Source organism: Nothobranchius furzeri, chromosome 8, assembly GCF_043380555.1.
Source record: "Nothobranchius furzeri strain GRZ-AD chromosome 8, NfurGRZ-RIMD1, whole genome shotgun sequence".
Classification (NCBI taxonomy): domain Eukaryota; kingdom Metazoa; phylum Chordata; class Actinopteri; order Cyprinodontiformes; family Nothobranchiidae; genus Nothobranchius; species Nothobranchius furzeri.
Window position 1 is genome coordinate 73,382,904 of NC_091748.1, and position 17,355 is coordinate 73,400,258.

At 45.9% G+C, this 17,355-nt stretch overlaps 1 protein-coding gene and 1 long non-coding RNA gene across 2 annotated transcripts in view; one reads left to right on the forward strand and one right to left on the reverse strand.

Annotated features, from left to right (window-relative positions):
- aspm (assembly factor for spindle microtubules) overlaps window positions 1-12,669 on the forward strand; it is a 32,672-nt gene extending 20,003 nt beyond the window's left edge. Inside the window, exons 18-26 of the mRNA XM_015971136.3 lie at window positions 1-169; window positions 354-5,195; window positions 9,420-9,569; window positions 9,646-9,837; window positions 9,959-10,151; window positions 10,404-10,558; window positions 11,912-12,088; window positions 12,176-12,342; window positions 12,439-12,669. The exon at window positions 1-169 is cut by the window's left edge and continues 26 nt beyond it. Of these exons, the coding sequence (XP_015826622.3) occupies window positions 1-169; window positions 354-5,195; window positions 9,420-9,569; window positions 9,646-9,837; window positions 9,959-10,151; window positions 10,404-10,558; window positions 11,912-12,088; window positions 12,176-12,342; window positions 12,439-12,541 (6,148 nt within the window). The 3' untranslated portion in view covers window positions 12,542-12,669. The remainder of the gene's footprint in view (window positions 170-353; window positions 5,196-9,419; window positions 9,570-9,645; window positions 9,838-9,958; window positions 10,152-10,403; window positions 10,559-11,911; window positions 12,089-12,175; window positions 12,343-12,438) is intronic.
- Window positions 12,670-15,417: 2,748 nt separating this feature from the next.
- Window positions 15,418-16,271, reverse strand: LOC139071583 (uncharacterized). The gene is made up of 2 exons (XR_011521427.1): window positions 15,892-16,271; window positions 15,418-15,546 (listed from the first exon to the last, which is right to left on the reverse strand). It is a non-coding gene; the product is annotated as an uncharacterized lncRNA (long non-coding RNA).
- Between the last annotated feature and the right edge of the window lie 1,084 nt (window positions 16,272-17,355).

The following is a 17,355-nucleotide window of genomic DNA, read 5'->3' on the forward strand; positions in this document are numbered from 1 at the left end:
CCAGCTGGCGGTGAGACGTTTCCTCCAGAAACGTCGAGCTGAGAGGCAGAATGGAGCTGCTGTAGTCATCCAGGCGTTCTGGAGGGGTTATTCTGCCCGCAACCGGATGAGGCTGGAAGAAGAGGCTCGGATTCGCGCCGTTCAGCACAAGGCAGCAACCGTCATCCAGGTCGGTGTTTTACAATGAAACCGTGCAGATAAAATTTAGACCTTTTGTTACTTGATTTAACAATTAGGATATTAATATCCAATTATTCTACATTAAGACATGTTCATATAACTTCCATTTAATTAGATTTGTGTTTTCTCAATCACTTTTGTTCACAATGAATGTTCTCATCTCATCTGTGCAGGCTCAGTGGAGGACTTTGTTCACCTTGAGGGCTTACCAACGCCTCAGATATTACACCATTATAGTCCAAGCACAGTGGAGAATGAGGAGGGCAGCTGCTGCGTATGAAAAAACCTACTGGGCAGCCACAGTCATCCAGAAACACTCTCGAGCCACAGCGCTCTCAAGAAGAGATCGGGAAAGGTATCTCCTCCTGAAGGCGTCTGTGGTGAAAATACAGCAAGCTTTCAGGAGGTGGAAAGCCCAGAAAGTACGAAAGCAAAACCGCGCCGCCGCGGTGATACAAGCTGCTTTTAAGAAGTGGTTCAAGGCCCAAACAGCAGAAAAAGCTGCTGCTGCTGTGGCAATCCAAGCTTGGTACCGAATGCAGCTTTGTTTCTGCCGGTACAACAAGATGAGGAGAAGCGCCCTGCTTATTCAGGCTCACTTCAGAGGCCACGAACAGAGGCGGCGTTTTCAGACGCTAAAGCTGCGGCGAAACTCTGCACTTGTTATCCAGAGTGCCTTCAGAGGTCACACGGTCAGAAAGGAGTTTTTGAAGTTGAGATGTGCTGCCGTGATCATCCAGCGGCGGTGGAGGGCCTCCACGAGGCGAGACGCGCAGAGAGAAGCGTTTGTTCGAATCCGATGCGCTGCTGTTAAAATACAGGCTGCTTATAGAGGACAGGCGGCCCGAGAGCTGCTGAGGAAGCAGCTCAAGGCGGCAACAGCGATCCAGGCAGCGTTTAGGAGCCACGCGGCCCAAAAGCGTTATCTCGTCGTGAGAAAAGCTGCAGGTTTGATACAGCAGAGGTACAGAGCTAGAGCTCTGGCTCTAAAGGCAAAGAAGGAATACGATGCGGTAAGGAGGGCTGCTATCGTTTTACAAGCCAGCTGGAGAGGCAGAACAGACAGGAAGAAAGTGGGAATGTGGCATCAGAGGGCGACGCTGATACAGACTTGTTTCCGTCGACACAAAGCACAGACCGAGTACAGGTGCAAGAAGGCAGCAGCTGTAGTCATACAACGTCGGTACAAGGCGTTTTTGGTAGGAAAGGAAACGAGAAGCGTCTATATCCAGCAGAGAAGAGCTTTCATCGCCCTCCAAGCTGGGTTTAGAGGAATGAGAGTAAGAACAGAGTTAAGAAAGAAGCACCAGGCTGCAACGATCATTCAGTCTGTGGTTAGAATGTTTTTATGTAGGAAACGATATGTTCTCCTCCAGAGTGCCGCAATCATCATCCAGTGTAGATACAGAGCTCTTCTCCTAGGTAGAGAGCAGCGGAGTGAGTTCAGGAATGTAAAGCGGGCCGCCATAAACATACAAGCTGCGCTTCGTGGATTTAGAGTCAGGACGGACCTGAAGAAGAGGCACGATGCTGCCAGAATGATCCAAGCTCAGTTCAGGATGTACAGGATTCGTAGGGCTTACCTGGCTACCAGGTGTGCTGTTTTGACCATTCAGGAGCGCTACAGGGCTAACGTTCTCCGGGATGAACTGATGCAGGCGTACAAGATCAAAAGAGCTGCGGCGGTGGTGATCCAGGCTGCATACCGTGGGCACAGGGCCAGAAGAAGGGTCACAGAGATGCACCAAGCTGCAAGAATCATTCAGAGGAAGTTCTTGGCCACCCGAGCTAGAACGCAGTTCCTAGCCATCAGGGCAGCAGCGCTGGTCTGTCAGCAGAGGTACAGAGCAGCTCTCCTGGCGAGAAAAGTTAAACTGGATTACGTGTCAAAGCGCAGGGCCGTAGTTTGTCTGCAGGCTGCCTACAGAGGATATGCGGTCAGGAAGCAGCTGCACAAATGGCAAAGGGCAGCTGTAGCCATTCAGTCTCATTTTAGAAAACACCAACAGAGATCCAGCTACAAGAAGCTCCTCTGGGCTTGCAGCGTATTGCAAACACGTTACCGAGCAAACAAACAGATGAGAGCTGAGGTTCAAGCCCTGTGTGCCAAGAGAAATGCTACTGTTGTGTTACAAGCTGCCTACCGCGGGATGAAGTCGAGACAAAGGGTAAAACAACATCAAAATGCAGCCTGTGTCATTCAGGCAGCTTTCAGAGCCTGCTGCGAACGCAGACGCTATCTGGCCTTAAGATCCTGCGTCATCAAACTTCAGCTCAGATATCGGGCCAATGCTGCTGCTAAAACACAAATAAAACAATATAAACAAATCCGGAGAGCAACTGTCACTCTTCAGGCAGCGTTCAGAGGGCTTCGAGTCAGAAGGGACGTTGCTGGCTGGCATCGGGCTGCAACTGTGATCCAGTCTGTGTTCAGGCGGCACAGAGCGCAAGTCAAGTACCAGGCATTGCGTCTGTCCACCATCATCATCCAGAGACGTTACCGGGCTCTTCTTCTTCAACAACACGACAGAGAAACGTTCCTGGAAACCAAACGATGTGCTGTTGTCCTTCAGGCAGCTTTCAGGGGGAGTCGTGTTCGAAAAGACATAGCCAAGATGCACAAAGCTGCTTCCATCATTCAAGCAAGTTTCAGACAACACAGGCAGCAGACAGCCTTCAGACAACAACGCTGGGCGGCGCGCATCTTACAGCAGAGGTTCAGAGCTCAGAGACGGAAACACCTGGAGGTAAAACGATACCAAGAGGTTAGGAAAGCAGCAGCTGTTCTCCAGGCTGCATATCGTGGAATGAAGGCCAGACAAATGGTCCAACAAAGGCACCGGGCTGCTGGGGTAATCCAGAGGGCTTTCAAAGCTCACCGCCAACGCAGGAAGTACAGCACCCTAAAATCCTCTGCTCTCACCATTCAAAAAAGATACCGGGCCACTGTGACCGCAAAGAAGCAAATGCAACAATATAAACGCATACGCAGTGCAGCAGTTATCGTTCAGGCAGCGTACAGAGGGCTTCGAGTCAGAAGGGACGTTGCTGGCTGGCATCGGGCTGCAACCGTGATCCAGTCTGCGTTCAGGCGGCACAGAGAGCAAGTCAAGTACCGGGCAATGCGTCTGTCCACCGTCCTCATCCAGAGGCGTTACCGGGCCTGTGTCCTGCAGAGGAGAGACAGGGACCACTTCCTGAAAACAAAACAGTCTGTGGTCATCCTTCAGGCAACTTTCAGAGGATATCGTGTCAGGATGGAAACTGCAAAGATGCACAGAGCGGCTTCTGTCATTCAAGCAAACTTCAGAAGATACAAACAGCAGACGACCTTTATAAAGCAGCTCTGGGCAGCAAGAGTTCTACAGCAGAGATTTAGGGCTCAGAAGTGTAAAAACCACGAGGCAAAACGTTATCAGGAGCTCAGAAAAGCTGCCGTCATCTTACAAGCTGCCTGTCGAGGAATGAAGTCCAGAAAAATCATCAAACAAAAGCATCAAGCAGCCAGCATCATCCAGATAGCTTTCAGGGCCCATTGTGAACACAAGGAATTCCTCACCCTGAAGTCCTCTGTCCTTAGTGTTCAGCGTAGATATCGAGCCACTGTGGCAACAAACAAACAAAGAAGGCAATATAAAGAAATGCAAAGAGCAACAATTGCCCTTCAGGCAGCGTACCGAGGGCTTCGAGTCAGAAGGGAGGTTTCTGGCTGGCATCGGGCTGCAACTGTGATCCAGTCTGCGTTCAGGCGGCACAGAGAGCAAGTCAAGTACCAGGCAATGCGTCTGTCCACCATCATCATCCAGAGACGTTACCGGGCTCTTCTTCTTCAACAACACGACAGAGAAACGTTCCTGAAAACCAAACGATGTGCTGTTGTCCTTCAGGCGGCTTTCAGGGGGAGTCGTGTTCGAAAAGACATAGCCAAGATGCACAAAGCTGCTTCCATCATTCAAGCAAAATTCAGACAACACAGGCAGCAGACAGCCTTCAGACAACAACGCTGGGCGGCGCGCATCTTACAGCAGAGGTTCAGAGCTCAGAGACGGAAACACCTGGAGGTAAAACGTTACCAAGAGGTTAGGAAAGCAGCAGCTGTTCTCCAGGCTGCATATCGTGGAATGAAGGCCAGACAAATGGTCCAACAAAGGCACCGGGCTGCTGGGGTAATCCAGAGGGCTTTCAAAGCTCACCGCCAACGCAGGAAGTACAGCACCCTAAAATCCTCTGCTCTCACCATTCAAAAAAGATACCGGGCCACTGTGACCGCAAAGAAGCAAATGCAACAATATAAACGCATACGCAGTGCAGCAGTTATCGTTCAGGCAGCGTACAGAGGGCTTCGAGTCAGAAGGGACGTTGCTGGCTGGCATCGGGCTGCAACTGTGATCCAGTCTGCTTTCAGGCGGCACAGAGAGCAAGTCAAGTACCGGGCAATGCGTCTGTCCACCGTCCTCATCCAGAGGCGTTACCGGGCCTGTGTCCTGCAGAGGAGAAACAGGGACCACTTCCTAAAAACAAAACAGTCTGTGGTCATCCTTCAGGCAGCTTTCAGAGGATATCGTGTCAGGATGGAAACTGCAAAGATGCACAGAGCGGCTTCTGTCATTCAAGCAAACTTCAGAAGATACAAACAGCAGACGACCTTTATTAAGCAGCTCTGGGCAGCAAGAGTTCTACAGCAGAGATTTAGGGCTCAGAAGTGTAAAAACCACGAGGCAAAACGTTATCAGGAGCTCAGAAAAGCTGCCGTCATCTTACAAGCTGCCTGTCGAGGAATGAAGTCCAGAAAAATCATCAACCAAAAGCATCAAGCAGCCAGCATCATCCAGAGGTTTTTCAGAGGCCACCATGACCGACAACAGTATTTGAAAGTAAAAACATCCATTGTTACAATTCAGCAACGGTATCGAGCCACCATACAAGCAAGAGCGGAGAGAAACCGATACATCCGACAGCAGCAGGCTGCCGTCACGCTGCAGAGATTCTGCAGAGCCTGGAGTGCCAGACAGCAGGTAATAATTCAATTAAAAAATACGTAATGGTTTAAATTTACAATGTTATTTAATGAGCCATAAGACATAGGATTCCATAGGAAATATGAAATCAACCTTATGGATCTGTGGGTACTGTTTAACCAGAAGATTGGAACTTTTTATTGCAGGGCTTAGATAACACCTTCGTATTAACTCTGAGACAACAGAAGAGAGAGTCAGATTTAAAAGTTTAAAGATTTATTACTAAACAAATTAAAACTAGACCAACTTTAACACTAAATGTATGGTGTAACTAAGGTGAATGAGATGGAGAATGGTGTAATGTGGAATGTTGCTCAGAACCAGCAAATCTGAAGAAGCGATTCGTTCTGGTGGGAAGTGAAGGTGATGTCTTCACGCTAAGCTTTGGTTAGGAGATTCATAAACACATTCGACGCCATTTTGTCGGCCTACATACCCTGGTGGAAGTCCTCGTTAGATCAGGAATGTCGAGGTCCAACTGGACCCTCTCTGGAACCAAAAGCCGGTAGGAAAAACAGCGGTTACTGACCAGACCAGTTTTTGAGATACTTCGGGGTCACGACGGTTTTGTTGGCATCAAGCGAGACCCAAACCTGGGTCGTGATGGTTCAGCTTTTATTCTGAAAGGAATCGTTGCAGCAGTTGGAACAGCAACAGATTTTATCCAGCTTGTCGTTGGTTCTTTTGGCTGAAGAGGAAAGTTACGGATTGGCCACTCCGTCAACTTCTCTAGAACGCTTTGAACTGGCGTTAAAGATGATGTGCGCATAGTTTTATACTTCGGATGTTTTGGTTTATGGTCGAATGAAAAGATGACTTCTTGAGGACCTAAGCGTCCTCAAGAAGTGCAGTCTGCTGTGTCCCTTCTTGTAAACGGCTTCGCTGTTCTTTCTCCATTCCAGTCTGTTGTCCAGGTGAACTCAAAGCTATTTATATTCCTCAACCACCTCCACTTCTCCCATGATGGAAACAGTGTTTGACTCCACCCTGTTTCTTCTGAAGTCTAAAATCATCTCCTTTGTTTTGTTCACGTTCAAGATCAGATGATTGTTTCCACACCATTCCACAAAGCGCTCCACCAGCTCTCTGTACTCGGCTTCCTGTCCATCTCTGATACACCTGACAACTGCAGAGTCATCTGAGTATTTCTGTAGATGACAGGTCTTTGATATGTACTGGAAGTCTGAGGTGTACAAGGTGAAAAGGAATGGTGAGAGTACAGTCCCCTGTGGTACGCCAATGTTACTGATCGCCTGGTATGATGTGCAGTTCTTCAGCCTCACAAACTGTGGTCTGTTTGTAAGGTAGTCTTTAATCCAGGTGATAGTTGAGGTCCCCACCCGCGTCTTCTGGAATTTCTGGAAAAGTACAGCAGGCTGAATTGTGTTAAATGCACTGGAGAAGTCAAAGAACATGACCCTCACAGTGCTGCCTGCTTTGTCCAGATGACAGTGGATTGGTTGAAGCAGCTGGATGATGGCATCTTCAACTCCAACTCCATGGCAATAAGCAAACTGCAACGGGTCCTGATATGTCCTAGTTCGCTTATTCAGGTGGACCAACAGGAGTCTCTCCAGGACATTCATGATGTGGGATGTCAGAGCAAGCGGTCTGTAGTCGTCATTGACTGATGGGCGAGTTTTCTTTGGAACTGGAGCGAGGCAGGAGGTCTTCACCAGGACTGGAACCTTCTCCTGGGACAGGCTGAGGTTGAAGAGGTGCTGCAGAATCCCACAGAGCTGCTCTGCACAGAACTTCAGTACTCTGGGGCTGACACCATCTGGAGCTGCAGCCTTGTTCCTCTTCAGTCTCTCCAGCTGCCTCTTCCCCTGACTTCTAGAGACAGATAGGTGGGAGGGGGATGTAACTGGGGCAGCAGCATCTCCTGACTTGGTTGAAGACAGATTTATGGAACCAGAAGAGTCCATGACTGCGTTAGAGGACAAAAGAGCTGGCGTGTGACAGGAAAATGTTGGGTCAGAGGAGGATGGGAAGTCTGATTGGCTGGGGACATGCGAGGAGGATGCTGGGTTTGTTCCTGAACTGAACCTATTAAAGAACTTGCTCAGCTCATTGGCTGTGTCCAGGCTGCCATCTGTGCAATCCTTCCTCTGCTTGAAGCCTGTGATCTTCTTCATCCCTGAACAGACATCTGATATTTTTCCTCTGTAGTTTGTTCTCCAGCTTCTTCCTGTATGCCTCCTTGCTGTCTCTGATCTTGATCTTCAGTTGCTTCTGTATACTCATCAATGATTTCCTGTCTCCCTCCTTGAAGGCTCTTTTTTTCTCATTTAGCAGATTCTTCAGTTCACTGGTGATCCAGGGTTTGTTATTAGCGAAGCATCTCACTGTTGTGGTTGGTATGATGTTGTCCACACAGAAGTTTATATAGTCAGTGACACATCCAGTCATGGCATTGATGTCCTCTTCATATCCTTGGCAGAGAGTCATCCAATCTGTGGTCTCAAAACAACTCTGCAGGGCTTCTTCAGTGTCCTGTGACCATTTTCTCACAATTCTTCTTGTCACAGGTTGCCTCTGAACAAGTAGTTTGTATTCTGAGCAGAGAAAAACAAGACTGTGATCTGATTGTCCCAGAGGAGGTCTTGTTTTGGACATGTATGCATTCTTTACATTTGTATAACACAAATCCAATGTCTTGTTTTCTCTGGTGGAGCAGCTGACAACACTGTTGAAATGTTGGAAGTGTAGCAGAGAGCGAGATATGATTAAAATCACCTGATATAGCCACAAATGCATTGGGGTGCTGGGTTTGTAGCTTGGTGACAATGGAACTGATAGCATCACATGCATTTTCAGCACTGGCTGAAGGTGGAATATAAACAGTTGCCAAGACAACACTGGTGAACTCTCTTGGCAAATAATGTGGGCAACAACTTACTGCCAAGAGTTCAACATCTGGGCTGCAGAGACGAAATTTCACTGAAACATGACCTGGACGACACCACCTGTTGTTGACAAGCACTGCCACTCCACCTCCTTTTCTTTTCCCACTCCTCTTCAGATCTCTGTCTGCTCGTACAATCACCCCCAAATTCCACTACCTCCGCTCCGGTCCGCCCCCGCCTTCCGCAGCCGCTCGCTTCCGAACTCCATTTTTACTGGTACCCGCTCTACAACGGCTCCGCTCCGGTGTAGAGACCTGAGGTGGGCAAACAAGCATGCGCGGGATTTTCGAGATCTTGCGATACAGTCCGAGCAATAAACGCGGAAGTTAGATCCATACACCCGTTGTGTGGAAGAAGCATCGGCATGAACTGTTTAATCTGCCCATCATTTGTGTTGAGAGATCAGCAGTGTTTGGATCAACAAAGAGTGACTACTTTGATAGTAGAAACTGTATTTATGGCTTACTTTTGTGCATTTAAACTTCAGCCGCCACTGATAGTTGTTAAAAGTTGTTAAACCTGTGCATATGAAACAAAAAACGCCTTTTGTTTATCGATTTATTGTGAAAAACGGAAGTTGTGCTCGCTCTTTTTCCTGTTGGGCGTTTGTGATTTCTGTCCATTTACTGCGGAGGTGCTCCAGCGTCCGGCAAAAGTAGGATCGATTCTATTTTTGCCGGACGCTGTAACAGAGGGCGGCGCACGGCGCCGTACTGCCGGAGCACGGCCGCAGTAGTGGAATTCCTCTGATTGACTAGAACGGGACCGATTTTGCTCCGGCGTTCGTGTCGGAGCAGAGCGGAGGTAGTGGAATTTGGGGGTCAGGAATCCTGGCAGAGAGACGCTGGAATCAGGGATATGGTCCTGCAGCTACGTCTCATTGAAACACATAACACTGCACTGCCGATATTCTGGCTGAGTCCTTGAAAGGGCTTGGAGTTCATCCATTTTGTTGGCCAGTGATCTCACATTGCCCGTTATGATCGATGGAAGAGTTGGTTTGAATTTCCTCTTTCTCTGTCTCCGTTTTGCTCCCGCTCTGCACCCTCGCTTCTTGCGTTTTAGCTCAGTTGGGATTTGTGGCTTCAGTTGAGGTATTATTTCAGCCTTTCCAGTGTTAATCAGCGGCTCCTGATTGTAATCCAGCTTGTTGCCATGGTTACACATCATAACAAATGCTCAAAAACTGGAAAAAAGTAGCAGTTAAAATCCTCTAAGTTCACAGATTGTAACAAGTAACTAAAAATAATCCAAAAATTTGCAAAAAGCTGAAACAATCTTGTGTTTTAAATTCTTTGTCAATATGGTTTAGGTCCTAAAGGCGGCTCATGCAGAAAGGAGGCTTCGGTTCACATCTGCGGTTTTTCATCATCTCCGTGCAATAAAGATTCAACGTGCTCTGAGGGCTCACTGGGCTTTGGAATCGGCCAAAAAACAGATCCGCTCTGTCATCATCATACAGGTAGATCAACAAAGAAGACTCAAACGTGGGTGAAGAGTGTGACAGTCGTCTTAAAGACTCCCATTTTGTTTTGTAGCGGTGGGTGAGAGCCATGCAGCAGAGGAGACGGTTTCAGGAGGACAGGAGGAAGGTGATCACAGCCCAGAGAGCAGTTAGGTCTTGGCTTGCTCGCCGCCACAAGGCTGCCTCTGTCCTCCAGCAGGCTGTTCGGAAACTCCTCTTCATCAGGCGCCGGCAGAGGGTTCTGCGGGGCATTACTAAAGCTCAGGTGTGGTGATCTGTTTCCTGGCTTGTGTTTAGTTTCACTCCATCACAGATAAAAAAAAGCAAAAATAACTTTCACTGTATAACATCTAAATGTTTTCTGGCTTTTGCGTGAATTCCTCTAGGCTCTGTGGAGAGGACACCGCTCCCGCCAACTGAATGACGACATGAAGTTGTCGAAGCTGAGGCTCCGCTTACGGAAAGTCTCTGCTGATGTTCAAGAGGAGGACAAACTCTGCAACAAGACCACATCCGCTCTGGAGTATCTCCTACGATACAAACACTTCTCATATATTATACAGGCCCTGAAAAACCTGGGTAAGACTTGAAACTAATGGATCTACAGAGGAAAAATGTGTAAAGATTTGGTAAATGTGTAAAAGTGCAGTTTTCTGTAGTGGCCTGTAGGGGGCACTTTTAAATCAAGATGATCCTTTAGTCTCAGCTGTGACGTCGACCCCCACAAGAGTACGGGAAATGAGAAGAGAATAAAAGTTCCTCTGTTTGTGGTTTTGTGTGGAAATGTCCGAGTTTTATATGCATGTTTAAGAGCTGGTGTGGTGTGTGCAGAGACTGCCACCAGGCTTTCACCAGTGTGCTGTGAGCGGTTGGTGGAGAGCGGGGCCATAAACGTCATCTTCACACAGATCCGCTGCTGCAACAGGAGCCTCCCCTGCATGGAGGTCATCACCCTCTCTGTCCAGATCCTCCTCAACCTCTCCAAGGTAGATGTCAGGTGCAAAGTTCATCACAAAATCACGTTCCTGGTTCAGTTAGAGCATCTCTGGAGATTAGCTCAAAGGTGAAGTTCCTGTTCAAAGCAGACGGATTGTGTAAGAGGTTAGACAGCCAGATTTATTTAGAAGTTTGTTTCTCTTCTGCAAACTGGAATCAGATGGAGTCATCGTGTCTGGTAACCTTAAGTGGACTTGTGGAGGTTGACCTTTCCTGAAGTTCAGCCGGAGGCTCAGTCACAACACTAAATTATGTTAAAACAGAGATTGTGTCATGAGGGAAAAACCAAAACTAATTTAATTTCATTCACAGTGCCTAAAGCCTGGTTCATGCTTCTCCGTCAGCTCCGCAAGGGACAGACACGCACGGATTGACAGAAGCGTTTTGCTCTCATACTTCTCCGTCTCCTGGAGAGTGTTGCAAAGCAATTGCCCGGCAGGACCACAGAGGGCGTAGCGCTGTTCTGTGGTATCCTGTCATGTATCGGTCCAAGATCGTGTGTTTATATTGTGTTTTTTGTGTATATAAGAGACTTTTAACACGGACATATTTGTCTCTCATTCTCCCACCGCTTCATGCGCTCCCCACCTCTAAACCCACGTTTCCTGTCATTTCCGTCCACAAATAAAACGCTTGCTGCGCATCTTTTCACTCCTCCAGTCACGGGAGGATGAAACGTTTATATTTTTAGAGTTTTTTCGCGAGGTATTCTTCAAGCTTCTCCGTGTCTGCTGCTAGTTATCCTCGGCTCTCTTTGCAATGGCGGCGCTGTAAACAACAGCGGTGTCCTGACCAATCACAAACTTGCATAATCTGTCTCGTTCAACGTATGTTTAAAAAAAGTGGGCTCGACTCCGTACGTACTTGCATGCCTGCCGGAGCCCTACGCAAGGACGGATAATGGCGTTGCGTGTCTCCGCACTGACGCAGACGGAGAAGCATAAATCAGGCTTAAAAGGTTTCGTTTTCTTTCTTTCTTGCAGCCTAAACATGTGCTGAAAACATTTATTATGCTTGTTCTATTCACATTCTGCCCCTGGGCAGCAGTAGCTCAGGAGGTACAGCAGGTTGTCCAGTCATCAGAAGGTTGCAGGTTCGATCCTGGCACCCACCTTGCCTGCTGGTGGTGGTCGGAGGGAGTCCGACAGTGTCACTCAGGGCAGATGTGGCTATGTTGTAGCTCATCATCACCAGTGTGCGAATGTGTGTGTGACTGATTGTGTTGTGAAGCGCCTTGGGGGGCTGTAGAACCCTAAGTAGGCGCTGTGCAAACACCGGCCATTTACATTTGAATTAAAGCAACCGAGTGATAAAAATGACTATTTTCTCCATTCCTTCTCCAGTACCACAAGACCGTAGAGGCAGTGTACTCGGTGGAAAACTCTGTGGAAACGCTGCTTGATTTGCTGCAGAGGTACAGGGACAAGGCCGGGGATAAAGTGGCTGAAAAGGGGGGGAGCATTTTTACCAAAACCTGCTTCCTCATCGCTCTCCTGCTGCAGGACCCCCACCGAGTCGAGGTAAGCCGCCGCCGCTGCTGCTGCTGCTGCTGCACACCCATCGGAAAGTTCAGAGTTCCAAAAACTTAACCTCCTCTGTGTTCTCAGGAGGTGAAGAAGATCCCTCATGCTTTGGACAGATTATGCAGCATCTATAAGCTGACTGCTCGCAAACACAAACTGGATGCAGAGAGAAACATCGTCAAGCTGAAAATGAACGCGTCTGTTAACGGGAGCGTTTTGGCGACGCCTCGGAAGTCTCCGCCTGTACCAAAGTACGTGTTTATGTACACACACGCTTCTGTATTAATACAAAACCCCTTAAGATGCTGAATACTTGAAGTAACTTGTTTATTTTGTTGTGTTTTCAGATTCTCACCAGACTGGGTTCTGACGAGAAACAACCTGAAAGAAATTGTGCATCCTCTGAGAGCGATACAGATGGTGGCAGACACACTTTCTATTGTTTTGTAAATACATTTTGTTTGTTCTGTTTGTAGATTTAAAGTTTTTTTCTTACTGAACAATTTGAAATTGTTTTGTTTTATTCAAAATTTCTTTTGTTGGTTTTTATGCAATAAACAGGAGAAATCCACATTAAATCGCTCAGCATTTTCCATTGTGCTGCTCAGTGAAACAACACTCATGCTGAGAAACACCGAAAATGTCTTCTTCATGTATTGTTTGACCTCCAGCCCACACAAGCTGCACAGAGCAGGAACCGACGTTTGACCAAAGTTAATCATTTCTTTGTTTGTCCGGGCAGTTCCAGTCACTTCCAGTCAGTTTAGGTTTAACCTGCCAACAGGATGGGGTTATGACACACTTCTGGTGTACTTAAAGAGCAAGTAACGTCTAAATTAACTTTTTTTTGCTGATGAACTGTATAAATGAGTGTCTAATAGTGTTTTAAATGTGTGTATTCATTATTTTAGCATTTTGGTGCATTTTCTTAAAAAATTAAAAATTCTGCCTAAATACCACAGTATAGCTCCACCTTCAGCTTAAAACATAGAATTTGACTCATTTTGAATAAATTTTAGCCAATGGCTAAAGAGTAAGATACTACGTAATCCAGTAGAGTACTACGTAGCAGCTCTGTGTCAACGTTATAAAAGCATCGGGAGTCTCGGCCACGCCTTGTGGCGAGTTGGGAGTTGGATTTGCATGAGAGTGTAGGAGGCTAGCCGTAGTTCAGCATTAGCATATAGCATTAGCATATCCTAGTCTTTAGCATAGCTTTTAGTGTTATACATACTTATTTAGTGTTAGCTTGGCTGTTGGATATTGTAGTTTAGTTACTGTTTGGCTGTTAGTGTAATTAGGAAAGTAGTTCGGGTTTAGTGCTCCATATCGTGTTAGCATGGTGAGATGGTGTAGTGTAGTATGGTTGCGGAGCTCTGTCGGGTTGCACTCCTTTCCGCTGGACTTAGAAATTAGGTGCCAGTGGTTGCGTGTCTGGAAAAGATTCAGCTCCCGCCTGGTGCTGTAGTTTGCAACCAGCATTTTACCCGCGATTCTGCACGTCTCCGTTCCAAGAGGGAGGCTGTGCCCACCGTGGCTCTTCCGCGATTTAGATACAGCCCACCGACTCTGCTCCCCCACCATGACGGGCTACAGTCTGAGGTGAGTAAGCTAAATAAAAGTTTTAACATCTTCTAAAGACAATTTCCTACCTAAATGCAAAGTTTGAGAGACGTGGTTCACTCCATTTAGCTAATATCAGTCTGCACTGCCTTCGGGCTATTTTGTCAAGTTCACAAAATGTGGAACGGGATGTAAGGTTAGAATCAGCGGCGAATCGGAACATATCTCGAAGCCCTGGCCGACAAAACGGTCCACATGACTGTCAGGCTCAGAGAAAATTCGGGTTGTTTTTGTCAGTCGGTAATTCAGCAACAGTGACTCTAAACTGACGCAGCACTAGTTGACAGACATCATTACAGCGTGAAATCCAGCACAGCGTGACCCGGTTCCGTGAGGAATTCTGTTCAGGAGGTCGCATTTCAGGGTCTCCACATCATATGTGACTGACTTTTACTTTATAATAACATCACACACTAGGAATGTTATAAAGCGCCTATATGGGACAGTTTCTTTTGTATTTTATCTGACTTTATAAACATCAATGTGCTTCTATTTTTTTTTCAGGCTAAATCTACCCAAGACACTGGCTGTCAGACTGATTTAGTAATCTGCAAGAATGCACTTGTCCAGGCTGACGTGGTGTTACCCGTAGCAAAGGTGAATTATTTTTAATAATCTTCTATGTAAACATTTTATTACCTTCTAGTTTTAATTTGTTTTACAGATTGTTACACGTGATTTTATGCTCTTTTAAACGTTCATAAATGTGCTGCTTCTTTGTTTTTTATAGAGCTCACAGCCTCAGTGTCTTGTGACACAGGGACCATGACAGAAATTCATCTTCCAGAAGGTCCCAGAGCATCCACACCTCCTGAAAAGACCACGGTGTGAGGTGTCTGCTGTTGATTCCAGCTTCCACCTCAGTGACAGTGCAAGCTCAGTGAACTGTTCAAGGTAAAAAAAAATTAAAACATTTCTGAATTTTTAAGATATTAACAATTAAATAAGTATGTGATTACATCATGAAGGAGGCTACTGATTCTGGCCCTGTGACACTTGGTGGTCACCACCAGGTGGTGACGTGTGAGCTGATTCACCTGGTAAATAACTTTTAAATTAAATATTTTGTTTTTGCTATCAAAAGTAAATTAACTAATAACCTGCATTACTGCAGGACACTCAGCAAAATATGGACTCTACACCATGAGGCAGGCACACGTTAATAACTCTATAAGAGCACATAAGGTAAGCAACACCACATATTTTTATTACTGTACACTGTCCTGGATTTGTTTTCTTTCTGCATGATTTGTTTTCTTTCTGCATCTCATCATTAGCCTGGCTGATCACCTGATAACTCCTGTCATCTGGTTATGACAGCATGAGGATGTCCTCACACACCTGTAACCTACCAGCTCATCTGGCAGAATAGAGAGAGAAGAGACACCACATCTCCTGTTCCTGGAAAGCCTTCAGCCATCCTTCGATGACTGAGAACCTCCATCAGCTCTGTCTCCTGTCTGCCTACAATTATTATAATAAATATTGTGTTTGACAAGTTTTTTGTGCTGCCAAATATCTCATTTTGATTCCAGTTTTGATATTTTAATGGATATTTATAAATTACATTAATTGAATTATCACATTGTCGCATGTTTAACTAGCTCTATTGTGATGAACTAAACTAGCACCTCACTGTTAAAAGCTCGTTATAATTTCAAGCATGTTTAAGTATTTATGGACATGAACAAAAACAGGAAATATATAAATTGAGATTTATTTAATTAATATAACAAATAAGGGGGAAAGAGTCATTGAAAGGCACATTCTTCTGGAAGTTCCTGATCCCGACGACATCAGCAGGAGACCAGCTGCAGACACCAGAGGATCACCTGCAACCAAGAGCAGCTAGTATCAGTAAATAAATAATGAAATCAGGGCAGTTTTAATGGGCTGAACACATTACAGAATAATTTTCTCATGGTATATTTTCATAACTTTATGCAGCAGACTAGCTTGAGCCCAGATCTCCTGGAGAGCTGCTATCCAGCACGTTTCAGTGGATTTTCCTGCTTTAACAGGTTAGATAAGCTGTTAAGCAGCTCAGCTGTTTGTTGCTGATTAAAACCAGGTGTGTTGATGCAGATAAATCTCTAAAACATGCTGAATACTAGCTTTTTGGGGCCATGGAGACAAACCCTGCAGCTAATCCAATGCTATGGCTAACGGCTACTTACGTTCAGAGATGGGTCTGTTGGGTCGGTTCCAGTAATTTCAGGCAACTCACAAGCTCAAAACAATAAGGCTCATGTCCGCTTGTCTCCTCCAAATAGACTTGGTCCCTTTCTTCTCGAGTGTCTGGGTAAGGAGGGGGAGAAACGTCCTCCACTTCTAATGACTGCTCAGAGTGAAGGGAGCTAGCTTCGTCTAGTTAGCCGTCTCTTCGTCACTGCCACGGCTCCGCCCTCTCGGTCCTCCAGGCAACGCCTACTAATGTTGCAGTTTTCAAAATTGATACGTGGGTGGGGTAAGACTCTGAGGCACACTTGACATGCACTTTAACCTCCAGTTATTTACACTCATCGGCACACTTTTATTATTTAATCAAAAGGATATTCTACCCAAAAATGAAATTTTGAACTCAGCCATAAAGTCTAAAATGGTACATGTGATTTCTTTGTTACTAATTATTTTCACTTGTAGTCAGTCTGATTATTTAGGTCACCAGGCAGAATTGGGATCACTACTGAGTGATTTTAAGGTCGTTTTTACTCTCAATGCTACTTATGCTAAGCTAATTGTAAGTAAGTACGTTTTATTTATATAGTACTCATCACAGACAGAATCACAAAGTGCTTCATTCACATAGATGAAAAACGGAATAAATCATGACGTCATAAAATTTTAAAGTACTATAAAACAAATGAAAGATGATTACAAATTCAAGTAAAAAAAATAGGCGTGATGTGAGATCGTCCATTTTGCTCCAGTTAGAAGCTTCGCTGCAGACTTCTGGACCAACTTATGGCTGTCGAGCGCTTTTTTTTTGTTTGAACACAAGAGCAGCCGGGTCAGGAGATTGATTGGGCTGGTTACAGATTGCCCCCCCCCCCCCCCCCCCCACCCACACACACACACACACACACACTTATTTAACACTGGTAAATGTGTCAAAAGACAAACTTTCAGATTTGGGTGGAATATGCCTTTGAAGCTACCTAATTCACCATGATTTGACTTGAATAAATCTGCACAAATAGTCTCACAGAAAAGGGGGTCCTACCATATCAAAAAACTCGAGCAATGTGCAGGTGTACAGATCAAGCTTGATGCAGCGTACTTGTAAATAGTTTTTAACTTGTACTCAGGAAATACTCTACAGATCAACAGCAACATTTCACTGGGCACTTTAGTGACAAGTCGTCTCACGGACGAGCTCAGTGATGTGTCCAACACAGCTTGGACCTACCTGCTTAAACCATCACTCACACAGGCAAGGCCGGATTATAATATGGGCAAACTGGGCACAGGCCCAGGGGCCCACAGCCACAAGGGGGCCCACGCAAGCAGCAGTCTTTTTTTTTTTTTTTTTTTTTTTTTTGTGCAGCAGTCTTAACGTTAGAGAAACATGTTGACAAGTAATTAAAATTGCACCCACATTTTCTAAGTTAACACATTTCTTTTAACAACACTAGTTTTTG